This window comes from Lithobates pipiens, unplaced genomic scaffold (assembly GCF_037356315.1).
Source record: "Lithobates pipiens isolate NorthernLeopardFrog02 unplaced genomic scaffold, aLitPip1_a1.2 Scaffold_22, whole genome shotgun sequence".
Classification (NCBI taxonomy): Eukaryota; Metazoa; Chordata; class Amphibia; order Anura; family Ranidae; genus Lithobates; species Lithobates pipiens.
The window spans coordinates 277,518,358-277,532,049 of record NW_027507784.1 but is presented as its reverse complement, the minus strand read 5'-3'; the positions used below and the strand labels follow the sequence as shown (position 1 = coordinate 277,532,049).

The window sequence follows — 13,692 nt, the reverse complement described above, 5'->3', positions numbered from 1 at the left end:
GGATATCTATATTACTAAAAGTATTGGGACGCCTGCCCAGTGTTGCCAATCTACCAGATTGAAAATTACTGACACGACACTCACAATTTACTGGCACAGCCAAGCTTTTACTGGCATTTCCAAAAGTTACAAAATTACAGTTTTAAGTGCAAATTTCAGTGTTTGGGCTACAAATAAGTATAATATGCAATTCGCAATGTGATTTAAGGTAAGCTATTCAGGCAAAAAGCATATTTCTTATTTTATTTTCAATATAGTAAGTAAGTGGCTCAGGGACGGGAAATTAGAATGGGCGGCACACACATGAAATTGACTCTCATAATGACACTGACAGCAGTGTGCAGCAGCACAGATCACTGACGCAACATGTCCCCCCCTGAGTCACAGTGACACTCTCTCTCCACGCCAGGTGGTCCCTTCAGTCCCCTCCAGTCCAAACAACACTGACAGTGTCGCTCCCGGCTTGCTTTGCTCCCATCCCGTAGACCCGCACATGAGGCTCTGACCGCTCAGCTCGGCTCCCTTGCACCATGACATCACACAAAATGCTCAGGCACTGCCTCCGCTAGACCAGCCTCCCCCACCGATACACACTGTAGCAGACACTTTGATGGTCTTGGCTGGCTCTGGACCCGAGCTGCACATGCCCAGTTCTGAGCCAAGCGTCATAGCCATATTTTTTACTGGCAAACTTTTCCTCTTACTGGCATTTACTGTCAGGAGAAAAGTGCCTGTTTTTTACTGGCTGCCAGTAAAAATATATGGTTGGCAACACTGTGCCTGCCTTTACACTCACAAGAACTTTAATGGCATCCCAGTCTTAGTCTGTAGGGTTCAATATTGAGTTGGCCCACCCTTTGCAGCTATAACAGCTTCAACTCTTCTGGGAAGGCTGTCCACAAGGTTTAGGAGTGTGTCTATGGGAATGTTTGACCATTCTTCCAGAAGCGCGTTTGTGAGGTCAGGCACTGATGTGGATGAAAAGGCCTGGCTTGCAGTCTCCACTCGAATTCATCCCAAAGGTGTTCTACTGGGTTGAAGTGCAGGCCAGTCAATTTCCTCCACCCCAAACTCTCTCATCCATGTCTTTATGTACCTTGATTTGTGCACTGGTGCGCAGTTATGTTGAACAGGAAGGGGCCATCCCCAAACTGTTCCCACAAATATGGGAGCATGAAATTGTCCAAAATGTCTTGGTATGCTGATGCCTTAAGAGTTCCCTTCACTGGAATGAAGGAGCCAAGCTCAACCCCTGAAAAACAACCCCACACCATAATCTGCTCTCCACCAAATGATTTGGACCAATGCACAAAGCAGGGTCCATAAAGACATAGATGAGTGAGTTTACAGTGGAGAAACTTGACTGGCCTGCACAGAGTCCTGACCTCAACCCAATAGAACACCTTTGGGATGAATTGGAGCGGAGATTGCGAGCCAGGCCTTCTCACACAACATCAGTGCCGGACCTCACAAATGCCTTCTGGAAGAATGGTCAGAAATTTCCATAGACACACTCCTAAACCTTGTGGCCAGCCTTCCCAGAAGAGTTGAAGCTGTTATAGTTGCAAAGGGTGAGCCAACTCAATATTGAACCCTACAGACTAAGACTGGGATGCCATTAAAGTTCATGTGCGTGAAAAGGCAGGCGTCACAATACTTTTGGTAATATAATGTATAAGAAAAAGTCTTTGCTTTCAATGGGTCATCTTAGTTGCAGACTTGCTTTGGGAGATGGATTAAGAAACCAAAGCAGAGAGTAGAACTAATAACCAGGAACCAGAGCCTACATATGCACTAAACAAATATAGCTGACCCTATGTACACATTAATGAACAAATGTACAAACAAACAAGGCTTTTAAAACTTTTAGATCAGCTTATTTACAGTATGCTGATCTACATGTTTATTTTAAACCTTGAAATTAGTACATATCCTCTTTTATTAGAAGCTTCATCCATTTTGGTGTGTATTTTAGGACTTCTCATTGCTTCATGGTTGTGGATCTTTACTAGTAGTTGAGTTTTGCACATAATAAGTGTGGCAAAGGTAATAAAAGAAATCCAGTTCCAGGTCTGAGATTTATATCTTCTCTGGAGACTCCGGGAGGTGGGTAGAACGTGAAGCTTTGCAGAAGGCCAGTAAAAAACAGGAAAAGCTCAGTTCTGGCTAAACTTTCCCCAACACACATTCTTTTTCCTGGGGGTACAAAGTCAACTCAGAATGACATAATCTAGGCTTATACAATGTTTCAAAATGAAGGGTGTAGTACTAAATCTATGAATAAAGTGTTGTGGTAGACGTATGCCTGCCCCTCAGGCCCCTTTCATGCAGGTAGACTGACTGAGTCCGCCTGTCAGTTTTTTAGGTAGACCTGATCTGTGATGTGGACTGCTGCTACTAGATACATATCAGGTGCTCAAAAATAATATTTGGCAGTAACCCAATGGGATTGCAACCTTAAAAAAAACAATGGGGTACAGTTATGGAAACCCCATGAACATCTGCGTAAAGGTGTTTTACTTTTGAAGATGCTGTGATTTGAACTGTAGTCCCCAATGTGTGACCAAAGGAAATCTATTCATACTGCCCTGGTGACCTACCTGTGGAAAAAGGCATAAATGCATCTCGTTTTACAAATTTTCTGGATTCATCCAAAAAGTGATTTGGGTTAAACTCATAAGGTGTTTCCCATTGAGTCTTGTCATACAAAACAGAGGTGAGGAAAGGAATGACCTCTGTATCCTACAAGGAAAACAACATTGTACAGTTGTTAATAAGAAATCTCATTGCCAGGGAAAACATGCACACCCACCTCCTCTAACCTCTATCCTGCAAGTTTTTTCTTCTTTTCTTGTGAAGCAAGATATACTTACCTACATGCACTGTCTGATATTTCCAGGTGGGGTGCTAATCCAGTGTTGCAGATGAGCCTGCACCCAGTGGGGTATTTTGATTTTGTTACCCCCTAGCCAAGATTAAAAATCGGGTACCCCTCCATCTAAATTTATCCCAGCCTAGCCACGGTATACCATTCTTGTCTCAGGGTCTGATGAGGAAGCTGCAGCCATTCATAGTAAAAAGCTGCAGCTTCCTCAGACCCTGAGACATGATTCGTCCAAGTGCTACATACGTGGTCAATGGGGCAGAAGCTGGGGTCAGCAGGGCAGAGTATGAAGCAGCACTGGTGGGTACTGATGAGGAGACACAGATGAAGCTGCAATGATAGGCGGCACTGATGAGAATTAATAGGTGGCACTGATGAGGAGGCACTAATTGGCAGCACTGATGGGCACTAATGGGCACTGTCAGGGATGCATTGATCATCAGGACAGCTTTCACACTGGCCAGTTACTGGCTCTCTCCTCTCCTCACGTTGTGACAGCATAAAGGAAAGGAATGCTGATAACCAGCAAGTGTGTTCATATCGTGATAAGCTGTAATTGGACACAACTGATCATGTTGTAAAGAGCTGCTGTGATTGGCTCTTTACTCGGATCTGTAATCAACTGTGTTTGAAGGACACAGCGATCACAGAGCATGCCGAGTGCACATCGCAGCAGGAACCAGGGTCTGCGGGTCTGGGAGGACATCAATAGACACCCTCGCAGAAATCGACGACCGCACTGTAGCTGTCATTTAGCTACAGCATGGTCACCTGGGGGGTGGCACCCCCCCCCCCCCCCACCCAAAAAAAATGCCTTGTTTGCCTCATGGTAGATATGCACCTGCCCACATGTTTCTGCTCCTTTTTTGGTACTGTGAGTTAAATCAATGGACTTGCACACTAGTATTGATGGGTGTTTCCATGGCCTTTGTAGAATCTATCTCAAGTTTTGATTGTTGGCTGTCTCCAACAGAGACACAATTTAGCAACAAAAAAATTGACTTTATAAACCTTCCCCATTTTACTAACTGAGAATCTTTTGTTGCTGTGACCCATAGAAATATTCTCCCTTTCAGTTCAAGTTACACAAAAGCATGTGACAGGAAATCTCCCCATGAGGCACATACACAACAATTATAGCCTAAAAAAGGTTCTAGGTCTTACCTGCTCTATTCAAAACAGAAAATGTTTACCCTAGAGTTCCACATTAATGCATATAAACCATTTAAAAGATATGTTTTGGATTATTAGATATAATTAGGTATGTGGTTCTCTCAAACAGCATTGTGCGTGGAAGGCATAGCTTAAACAGCTTAGTTGCCAAGTTGGCTGTTGAGATGTTCATCCAAACGAGGAACATTTAGGGCATTTAGCATTGGTGATTGAGAAAGCTTCTCGCTGTCAATGGTTACTAAGGAAGAAGTGGGTGCTTGTAGCCAGTGTGTTCTTACCAACCACTGACGTCACCTGTGCCATTTACTTACATGGCCAGGAATCTCCAGCTACGTAAGCAAATGGGTGGGGAATGCAGTTAAATCATCGCTTAAATATGGCCATAATCATATTTTGGCAATGATGTCACCACAATCACTGCCTCGTTCTTTTTATAGCTGATGACAGCTTAAAGATCTTTCATTCAGCTTTGTGTAGTGTTAGGATCAGTCATGTGTGGTGGGTCTTTTTTGTTTTTTTTGGCAAGTCAGCTTGCGGCTTGCATTATGATTGATGATGAATTTACAATGATGGGCATTTTTTTTAAACTAAAGGACGTTATGAGTGTATGAGTGTTCTTATTTCAAGGTGACATGGATGGGGGGGGGGGGTTGATTAATAAAGGGGACTTCTGGATTCTGATAAGGCCTGTGACCACAAACCCCCACAACCACCTGTCATGGTTGTGGGGAAAAGCTCTTTGTCTTCACTAACATGGGCACTCCCCCATGTTGAGGGCATGTAGCCTTGTATGGATCAGGATATGGGTCCCACAAGGGTTTAGTATGGATTTCCTGGGGGACCTCACACATTTTTTTTCTTTGTGTGAAATACCCCCTTAAATTCCATACCAGATGCAAAAAATTTGATATGCATTTTATCGAGGAGTCTATGTAATGTTTTATATGCTAGCTGTGCTACAGAAAAAGTGACTTTTCAAAAGGAAAACAAAATGAGTTGAAATTGTTTTTTCTTTAAAAAAAAAAAAATCAGGAGTGAGAAATGTGTTGGTAATTCAAACTCTCTTTTGCCGCGTACACATGATCAAACAAGCGGGTGGAAAAGTCCGGCAAACTGAAGTCCGCCGGACAATCCCCCCGAGTGTAGCCTCCGGCATACTTTTTTGACCCGAAAGTACGGCAGACTTAGAAAGTAGTTTTGCACTCCAATCTTCCCGCCGGACTCGCATTTCGGCGGACAATCCGGCCGTGTGTGCCAGTCCGTCGTACTTTTGAAATTAACTGACTTTTCCCGCCCGGAGAAAAGTCCGCTCATTTCGAGCGGGTCTCCAGGTAGGCGGGGCCCGCGAAGGAGACGTCGCTGGCCCCGCCACCTGGTATGGACTTAAAGGGGAACCCCAACGCTTCAAAAAATCGGCGTGGGGGTCCCCCCCAAGTCCACAACAGACCCTTGTCCGAGCACGCTACCCGGCCGGCCAGGAAAGCAGGGGCGAGCGAGCGCCCCCCCCCCCTCCTGAGCCGTACCAGGCCGCGTGCCCTCAACATGGGGGGTGCCTTGGGGAAGAGGGGGCCGCGCGGCCTCCCCCACCCCAAAGCACCTTGTCCCCATGTTGATGAGGACAAGGGCCTCTTCCCGACAACCCTGGCCGTTGGTTGTCGGGGTCTGCGGGCGAGGGGCTTATCGGAATCCGGGAGCCCCCTTTAATAAGGGGGCCCCCGGATACCGGCCCCCCACCCTATGTGAATGAGTATGGGGTACAATGTACCCCTACCCATTCACCTGTAAAATAAAGTACAAAAAAAACACAACACACAAGATAAAATAATTTATTGCACAGCTCCGGGGGTCTTCTCGCCGGACTCCTCCTCTATCTTCTTCTAGCTCTTTTGCTAGTGGAGGAGCCCGGCCTTCTTCTTCGTCGCCGTGGCCTCTTCTTCCGACTTCGGGGGTCTTGTCCCCCTCTTCGGTTCTTCTGCCGGGCCACCGCGCCTTCTTATAGCTCTTTTACAGACGGTGGCCCGGTCTTCTGTCGCCACCGCCGCCACCTTCCGTTCTTCTTCTTCTTCTCCTTCTTCTCCTGGAGATGTTGACTCGAAGCTCTCTCCGGCCGCAATGCCAGGGACGCGCTGTGCGGTGACTTATATAGGGACAAGGCGCGGGGTCATTGGTTGATGTCACATGGGTTGATGTCACATGGGTTGATGTCACATGGCTACAGTCCCAGCATCCTCCGGGACTGTGACATTGTAAGGGGGCGGGGTCGCCATGTGACATCAACCCATGTGACATCAACCGATGACCCCGCCCCTTGTCCCTATATAAGTCCCCGCGCAGCGCGTCCCTGGCATTGCAGCCGGAGAGAGCTTCGAGTCAACATCTCCAGGAGAAGAAGGAGAAGAAGAAGAAGAAGTAAAAAAAGTGTAAAAGAGCTATAAGAAGGCGCGGTGGCCCAGCAGAAGAACCGAAGAGGGGGACAAGACCCCCGAAGTCGGAAGAAGAGGCCGCGGCGACGAAGAAGAATGCTGGGCGAGAAGACCCCCGAAGACGGAAAACCCCCGGAACTGTGCAATAAATTATTTTATCTTGTGTGTTGTGTTTTTTTTGCACTTTATTTTACAGGTGAATGGGTAGGGATACATTGTACCCCATACTCATTCACATAGGGTGGGGGGCCGGTATCCGGGGGCCCCCTTATTAAAGGGGGCTCCCGGATTCCGATAAGCCCCTCGCCCGCAGACCCCGACAACCAACGGCCAGGGTTGTCGGGAAGAGGCCCTTGTCCTCATCAACATGGGGACAAGGTGCTTTGGGGTGGGGGGGGCGCACGCCCCCCCCTTCCCCAAGGCACCCCCATGTTGAGGGCACGTGGCCTGGTACGGCTCAGGAGGGGGGGGGGGCGCTCGCTCGCCCCTCCTTTCCTGGCTGGCCGGGTAGCGTGCTCGGACAAGGGTCTGTTGTGGACTTGGGGGGGACCCCCACGCCGTTTTTTTCCGCCGTTGGGGTTCCCCTTTAAGTCCATACCAGGTGGCGGGGCCAGCGGCGTCTCATTCGCGGGCCCCGCCTACCTGGAGACCCGCTCGAAATGAGTGGACTTTTCTCCGGGCGGGAAAAGTCAGTTAATTTCAAAAGTACGGCGGACTGGCACACACAAGGCCGGATTGTCCGCCGAAATGCGAGTCCGGCGGGAAGATTGGAGTGCAAAACTACTTTCTAAGTCCGCCGTACTTTTGGGTCAAAAAAGTATGCCGGAGCCTACACACGGGGGGATTGTCCGGCGGACTTCAGTTTGCCGGACTTTTCCACCCGGTTGTTTGATCGTGTGTACGCGGCATGAGAGTCAGTAGATAGGACATCAGCTGTCCTTATTATAATTTGTATGAGCTACATTAGCTCTACCATTCACTACATAAATCAGGTGCCTCTCTGCTAGATGTTTTTTTGTTTGGACATGCCTTCTTATTTCATATATTGTTGATCAATTTTGTATTGTGAATGATTAGTTTAAAAGTTTATATTTTTTTTCCAGATTTCTGGTCTCTTCAGATGGACACTGTTTGGTTGATTCCCTTTCTGGTTTCTCATACCACTTAGAAACTTGAGAAGTGAAAATTCCATGCAGTGACTTACTTTTCTGTCCCATCCTGAAGTCCAGGGCCGGCCTGACCATGGGACCCAGTGGGCCCATGGTCCCAGGCAGCATTTTAAGAGGGGTGACAACTGACAGTGACAAGTTGTACCCATACGGTCACCTGTGCCGGCTGCCTGTGGGACTGCTGTGAAGGGCTGCATCCAATGAGTGTGCAGTCCGTGCTGCCCGTGTGACAGTTTCACTCTGAGCAGATCGTTCTGCTGGTCAGAGTCGCACAGTGTGTGACACTGTCATGTAACTGAATGCAGAGAGAGACCAGCTGTCAGAATTGAGCATTGATGTCAGGGGTGGGTGGGACCCGGGTGGGTGGGACCCAGCAGCTATCAAACACCAGCCAATGGGATGCTGTCTGGGTGGGCTGCTGCGTGTATGTGGCCCTGCCCCCTTTCTTAAGCAGCCCAATCATTGGCTGGTGTTTGATAGCCGCTCACCCTGAGTCCTTTCCACCCCGACATCATTGCTGAATTTTTAAAGCTGATCTCTCTCTGCATTACATGAAAGTGTCATACACAGATTCACTAAGGGTCAATATCGGCTCAGTGTGAAGCTCCCTCTCCTCTATCAGTGCCCCCTATCAGTGCCAATCAGTGTCTCCTGTCAGTGCCAATTAGTGCCACCTGCCAGTGCCAATCAGTGCCAACTGCCAGTGCCTATCAGTGCCAAACAGTGCCACCTGCAAGTGCCAATCAATGCGTCCTGTCAGTGCCAATCAGTACCAAACAGTGCCACCTGCAAGTGCCAATCAATGCGCCTTGCCAGTGCCAATCAGTGCCAATCAGTTTTACTTGTCAGTGCCAATCAGTATCAATCAGTGCCAATCAGTGTTTCCAATCAGTGTTACCAGTGCCAGTGCTTCCAATCAGTGCCCATCAGTGCTGCCAATTAATGCCCATGAGTGCAACCTATCAGCCCCTATCAGTGCTGACTATAAGTGCTGCCTATCAATGCCCATTAGTGCTGTCAATTAGTGCCCATCAGTGTTGCCAATTAGTGCCCATCATTGCTGCCAATCAGTGCCACTAAATGCTGCCACTCAATGCTGCCTATCAGTGCTAATCAGTGCTGTCTATCAGTGCCAGTCAGGGCCCATCAGTGTTGCCAATCAGTGCCAATCACTATTTTCTATTAGTGCCAGTCAGTGCCAATCATTGCTGACTGTCAGTGCTGCCAGTCAGTGCACTGAGTGCAAGGATGGGGCGATGAACTCAGCAGCCAGGCACATTGTCCATGGGGTTCCGGCCTGGTGAGGCACAACTGAAATCTGTTAATGTTTAATAATGTCACATGCTAATCTTTAGTATAATAGGTAATAACCACACTACTATTTACAATAAAACTACTGGAGGTAAAAACAAAGTGTCTGTAAAAGGCCTGCCACTAAGCACTGTTACGTGTTCCCACACCATAAAAAAAAGTGCAGCGCTAACTTACTGATCAATAACTTAACAATAATCGTGGAATCCTCCAATGCATTGAAACCTCAATAGGCTTCAATATTAAGACAATACCGGTCTCTGATACACAACTTCATATATAATACACATCAAACTGAAAATAAGACATACTGTATAAAATGAAACTTAGCAGGGATGGTTAAAATCCCACCTATAGATATTAGCTATAAAAACAATTCTTCATCAGGTTAGGCCAATATGTATGGGAAGTGGGAGCAAAATACCTGTATTAGACAGGTATCTGCTCCCCCTGAAAGGTGCCAAATGTGACACCGGAGGGGGGAGGAACCGGAAAAGCGGAAGTTCCATTTTTGAGTGGAACTCTGGTTTAAGTCCATGATAAAAGTGTGACTCCTTCTTAACTTTGTTTATTATGAAGAATCTATTATGACAATACTGTATAATATAGTATTTTGACTTTATAATGGTTGTAGCACTGATAATGGTGATAGTTCACCACTAGAACAGTTTTTGGTGGTGATAGTTCACCAGTAGAACAGCTAAGACAGCATTATTGATTTAAAGTAAAGGTTTTTTTTTTATATATAAATAACAAATGTGTTATGCTTACTTGCTCTGTGCAAGGGTTTTGCACAGAGCGGCTCAATCCTCCTTTTCTGGGGTCCCCCGGAAGCGCTTGTGGCTCCTCCTCTTTATCAAGTGCCCTCACGCATAGCTCCCAACTGTTCCTGATTTGGAACAATGTCCCTCTTTCCTCCTCATTTGTCCCTCATTTTGGTCTGATCCATATAGATGTATATAAAATGCACTTTTTAGCTTTCAAAAAGCGTTTCCCAGTGCTAAACCTTTCATCTGATTTCTAAATTGCTGCATTTGTACATTTTGAAAGCCAATATAAAGGAATTGTAGTGGTAAAAAAAGCCCTTGTGGATTTAATTAAATTTTTTTGGTTAATTCTCCTTTAAGGGGGTGTGCCAGGGGGCGTATCCTATGCCTACACACGTTTGTTAGTAGGTGTCCCTCATTCCCATGTTAAAATGTTGGGAGGTATGCCCAGGAGAGCTGCTTTCTATGGGGTCACTCATGCGGGTGCGCTTCCCAGTCCTGCTACTGCATCCATTTACACAGACAGCAGGACTCAGCCCCTCCCCCGGCTCCTGTGTCACTGGATTTGATTGACAGCAGCGGGAGCCAATGGCTCCTGCTGCTATAAATCTATCCAATGAGGACCAGAGACAGTGGCTGGAGCTGCTGGGACTCATTCTCTAAGCTGGAACGATCGGGTCCAGGTAAGAAAGGGGGGCTCTGAGGGGCTGCTGCAGCACAAAAGGTTTTTCACCTTAATGCATATGCATTAAGGTGAAAAACCTTGAGACTTTACAACTCCTTTAACTGCTATTAACCATGTAAAAAGTAGAATATTAACCATGTAAAAGTTTGTATGGAAATGGCCTTTAACTGTATGGAGACACGGTTGACCCCTATTGTACATTTTTGTGTCTAGTTCTTTAATTAGAGTATAAAGTAACAAAAACATTAATTTATTTGATGCATGATTCTACTGACAGTTGAATAGTTTTCTAAACTCACCCTTGGGATGCAGTAACCCCGGAAATACACATCATTTGAAGTTTTATGTGACACATTCAAAGGAACGAGATTAATGAATCTCTGAATTTCATGTATTACTGCTTCAGTATAAGGCATATTCCTGCGATCATCAATTGTTGGCAACTGACCCTGTTTGATTTGTGTCTGGATTTCCTCTTGTACCTTTTCTAGAAAGTAAGAGTAAGTAAATTACATCAGGATCTCCACAATATGTCAACATAATCATTCCAGTGTGATGGTCATGTTGCAGGATGAACAGGGTTGCCCATACTTCCTTTGATAAAAAGTGAAGGTGAACAGTTAACTCTAAACCTGAAATTAGTATGTTAAACTATCTTACCTTCCAATAAATAATTTACTTTTATGCCGTGTACGCACGACCGGACTTTCCATCAGAATAAACTCTGACGATCTTTCCAACGGAGTGCCACTAAAATGGACTTGCCTACACACGATCACACCAAAGTCCATTCATTTGGAACGCGATGATGTACAACGGGACTAGAAAAGGAGGTTCAATAGCCAGTAGCCAGAAGATTTAAAACATGTTCTATTTGTAGGTCTGTTAGAATTTTTGAAAAAAAAAGTCAGATGAAACCCACACACGATCGGAATATCCAATAAAATTATTCCGTCTGGCCTTTTCTGCCGGAAAGTCCGGTCGTGTGTACACGGCATTACGCGTCTCTTTCTTTCCCAGCCTAGAAGTGTAGATGTACAGTTTTTTTTATTCAACCCATAAAATAAAATAAAAACTGAGATTCCTGCATCCACATAAGTGATGTGGATGCAGGAATCGTACCCTCCACACTATTGTATTCTGACAGAGGGGACACCGCCTTCGAAAAGTCACAAATCAGCACTTGGTGATCAAATGCTGGTTTTCATGCAAGATCATTAGACAGAAGCTGGTCCTTAAATCTTACAACCTTCAAGATTGTTCAGATTAATGGGAGTGGGCTAGAAATAATCGAAAAACAGTGTAAAAATGAATAGATGATTTTACATTTTGATCACAAATACTATTAGGGTCAAAAAGAATAAAAAATGAATAACGGAAAATTGTATCAAATACTTACCGTAATAATGAAGGCATGGTTAGCCGCCGCCCCATTCTTTGTAACAAGCCATATACCGGAACGCACATGGATGGGCTCATATGCTGCCATGGTTTGGCATCAGGAAAGGAAAATTAAAGTAAATATTTGATACAATTTTCCATTTTGCTGACGCCAACATGGCAGCATACTAGTGATAAATAACTAGCTGACAGGGTGGGTAATGCTTGCCAAACCAAATTTATTTTAAATCATAACAGAAGATTGGATAGTCCTTCTTCTGAAATCTACAGACGACAGAATCTATAATTTCTTAAGAACGTATTTCGTCCAAGATGCTGCACTACAGATGGTTTCCATAGATACATTCGAATGAGCCACCCAGGACGCTGCCACCGCCCTGGTGGATTGTGCAGTCACCACTGTAGGAAGATCGGCACCCCTCGCTCTGTACACTCTGTGTATGAGTTTGACAATCCATTCTGGCAAGGTACTTGCAGTGGCCTCCTTCCCCCGGAACCTCCCTGTTGGGATTATAAAGAGCTTCTCCAAAGCCCTCATTGGTGAAATAACAGAAAGATATTTCTTTAATGTTCTGGAGACATCTAATTCGTACAGAATTCCTGAACGTTCCTCTGGAAAGTTGGGTAAGGCCCAAATACCAGTCTGATGGAAGGGCGTTGCCACCTTTGGAATGAAATGGTCGACCGGTCTTAGTTCTACTGGATCTGGAATAAATCTTATATGCTGCTCTGAGGCTTCTAGGGCCCGAAGCTCCGACACTCTCCTACCAGAGGTAATTGCTGTTAAGAAAACTGCCTTGTATGTTATGTCTCAAAGGGAACAATCCTCAGTTGGAGCAAACGGATGAGCTGATATAAAAAAGTCCAGTAGAACTGACAGATCCCATTGAGGAAAGATTATTTTATTCAGAGGGCGAATCTTGACAACTGCTTTCAAGAATTGTTTGATTAGCAGCTCCTCAGCACATTTTCTTAAAGAGGAAAGACTGCAGAGACCCCTCAAGACCACACAGACAAGGGTTTCTCAGGCTTTTCAGGAAGATCTTAGCAGCCCGAGCACTGAGACTTTGCACTGGGAGAGGCTCGAACCCAGACGGCTACTGCTCAAGAACAGGGTGGGGGACATAAAATTCCTTACTTCATCACTGGCATGGAGGTATGAGGAAAAAAAAATGGGGTGGTGGCTAACATGCCTTAATTTATGCTATTCGCTGGTCCTGGGGGAGGGGTCAACAGGCGGAGCTCTATCACTAGTATGCTGCCATGTTGGCATCAGGAAAGAAGAATTTACATTTTCAAGTATATCCAAAATTTAAAAAAAGGTGTCTGTATGAAATTATACACACTAAATAATAATTAGGCATTTTGACATGTATGTCATTAACTGAGAGGTGGAGCAGAAAGTGCAAATATACATTTCTTCTAAATTGCATCCTTCTATAAGCCAACAAAATTACTTTGTATTTCTGGATACTTCATCATCAATAACATGCTCCAGCGTAGTGTTGTAGATGTTGTTTCTGTCCCAGCTTCAAAGAGATCCAGAATTGAGAACACCAGATTTTCGTCATCAAAGATCTTTTCAGTTTTGGCTGACTCCTTAAAACACAAACGCCAAATGATTCTAACACTGTTTATTTCCACAAAGTCCTCTTTCATGTCATCAAAATATTTTTATAAATACTTTACATGTTACATTACCATGAAGCATTGGGTCATATTTATCAATTTACCAGTACATTAGCTGTACTATATTGCTCACCCCAATCCCAGTGGTCCAAGGTTATAGCTGGCTAGTGTAGCTTCACCTGTAATAGCTTCTATTCCCTTAAGCAAGCAGACCTCCCAGTACTTGGTTGCCCCCAGGATTTAGTAATAT

General features: G+C 45.3%; 1 protein-coding gene across 1 annotated transcript in view; it reads right to left on the bottom strand.

Moving 5' to 3' along the window:
- Nucleotides 1-1,919: 1,919 nt before the first annotated feature.
- Nucleotides 1,920-13,692, bottom strand: part of LOC143925509 (cytochrome P450 2K1-like) — a 35,408-nt gene continuing 23,635 nt past the window's right edge. The window contains exons 6-9 of the mRNA XM_077450009.1: nt 13,271-13,412; nt 10,712-10,899; nt 2,601-2,742; nt 1,920-2,196 (exon numbers count right to left, since the gene is read on the bottom strand). Of these exons, the coding sequence (XP_077306135.1) occupies nt 2,009-2,196; nt 2,601-2,742; nt 10,712-10,899; nt 13,271-13,412 (660 nt within the window). The 3' untranslated portion in view covers nt 1,920-2,008. The remainder of the gene's footprint in view (nt 2,197-2,600; nt 2,743-10,711; nt 10,900-13,270; nt 13,413-13,692) is intronic.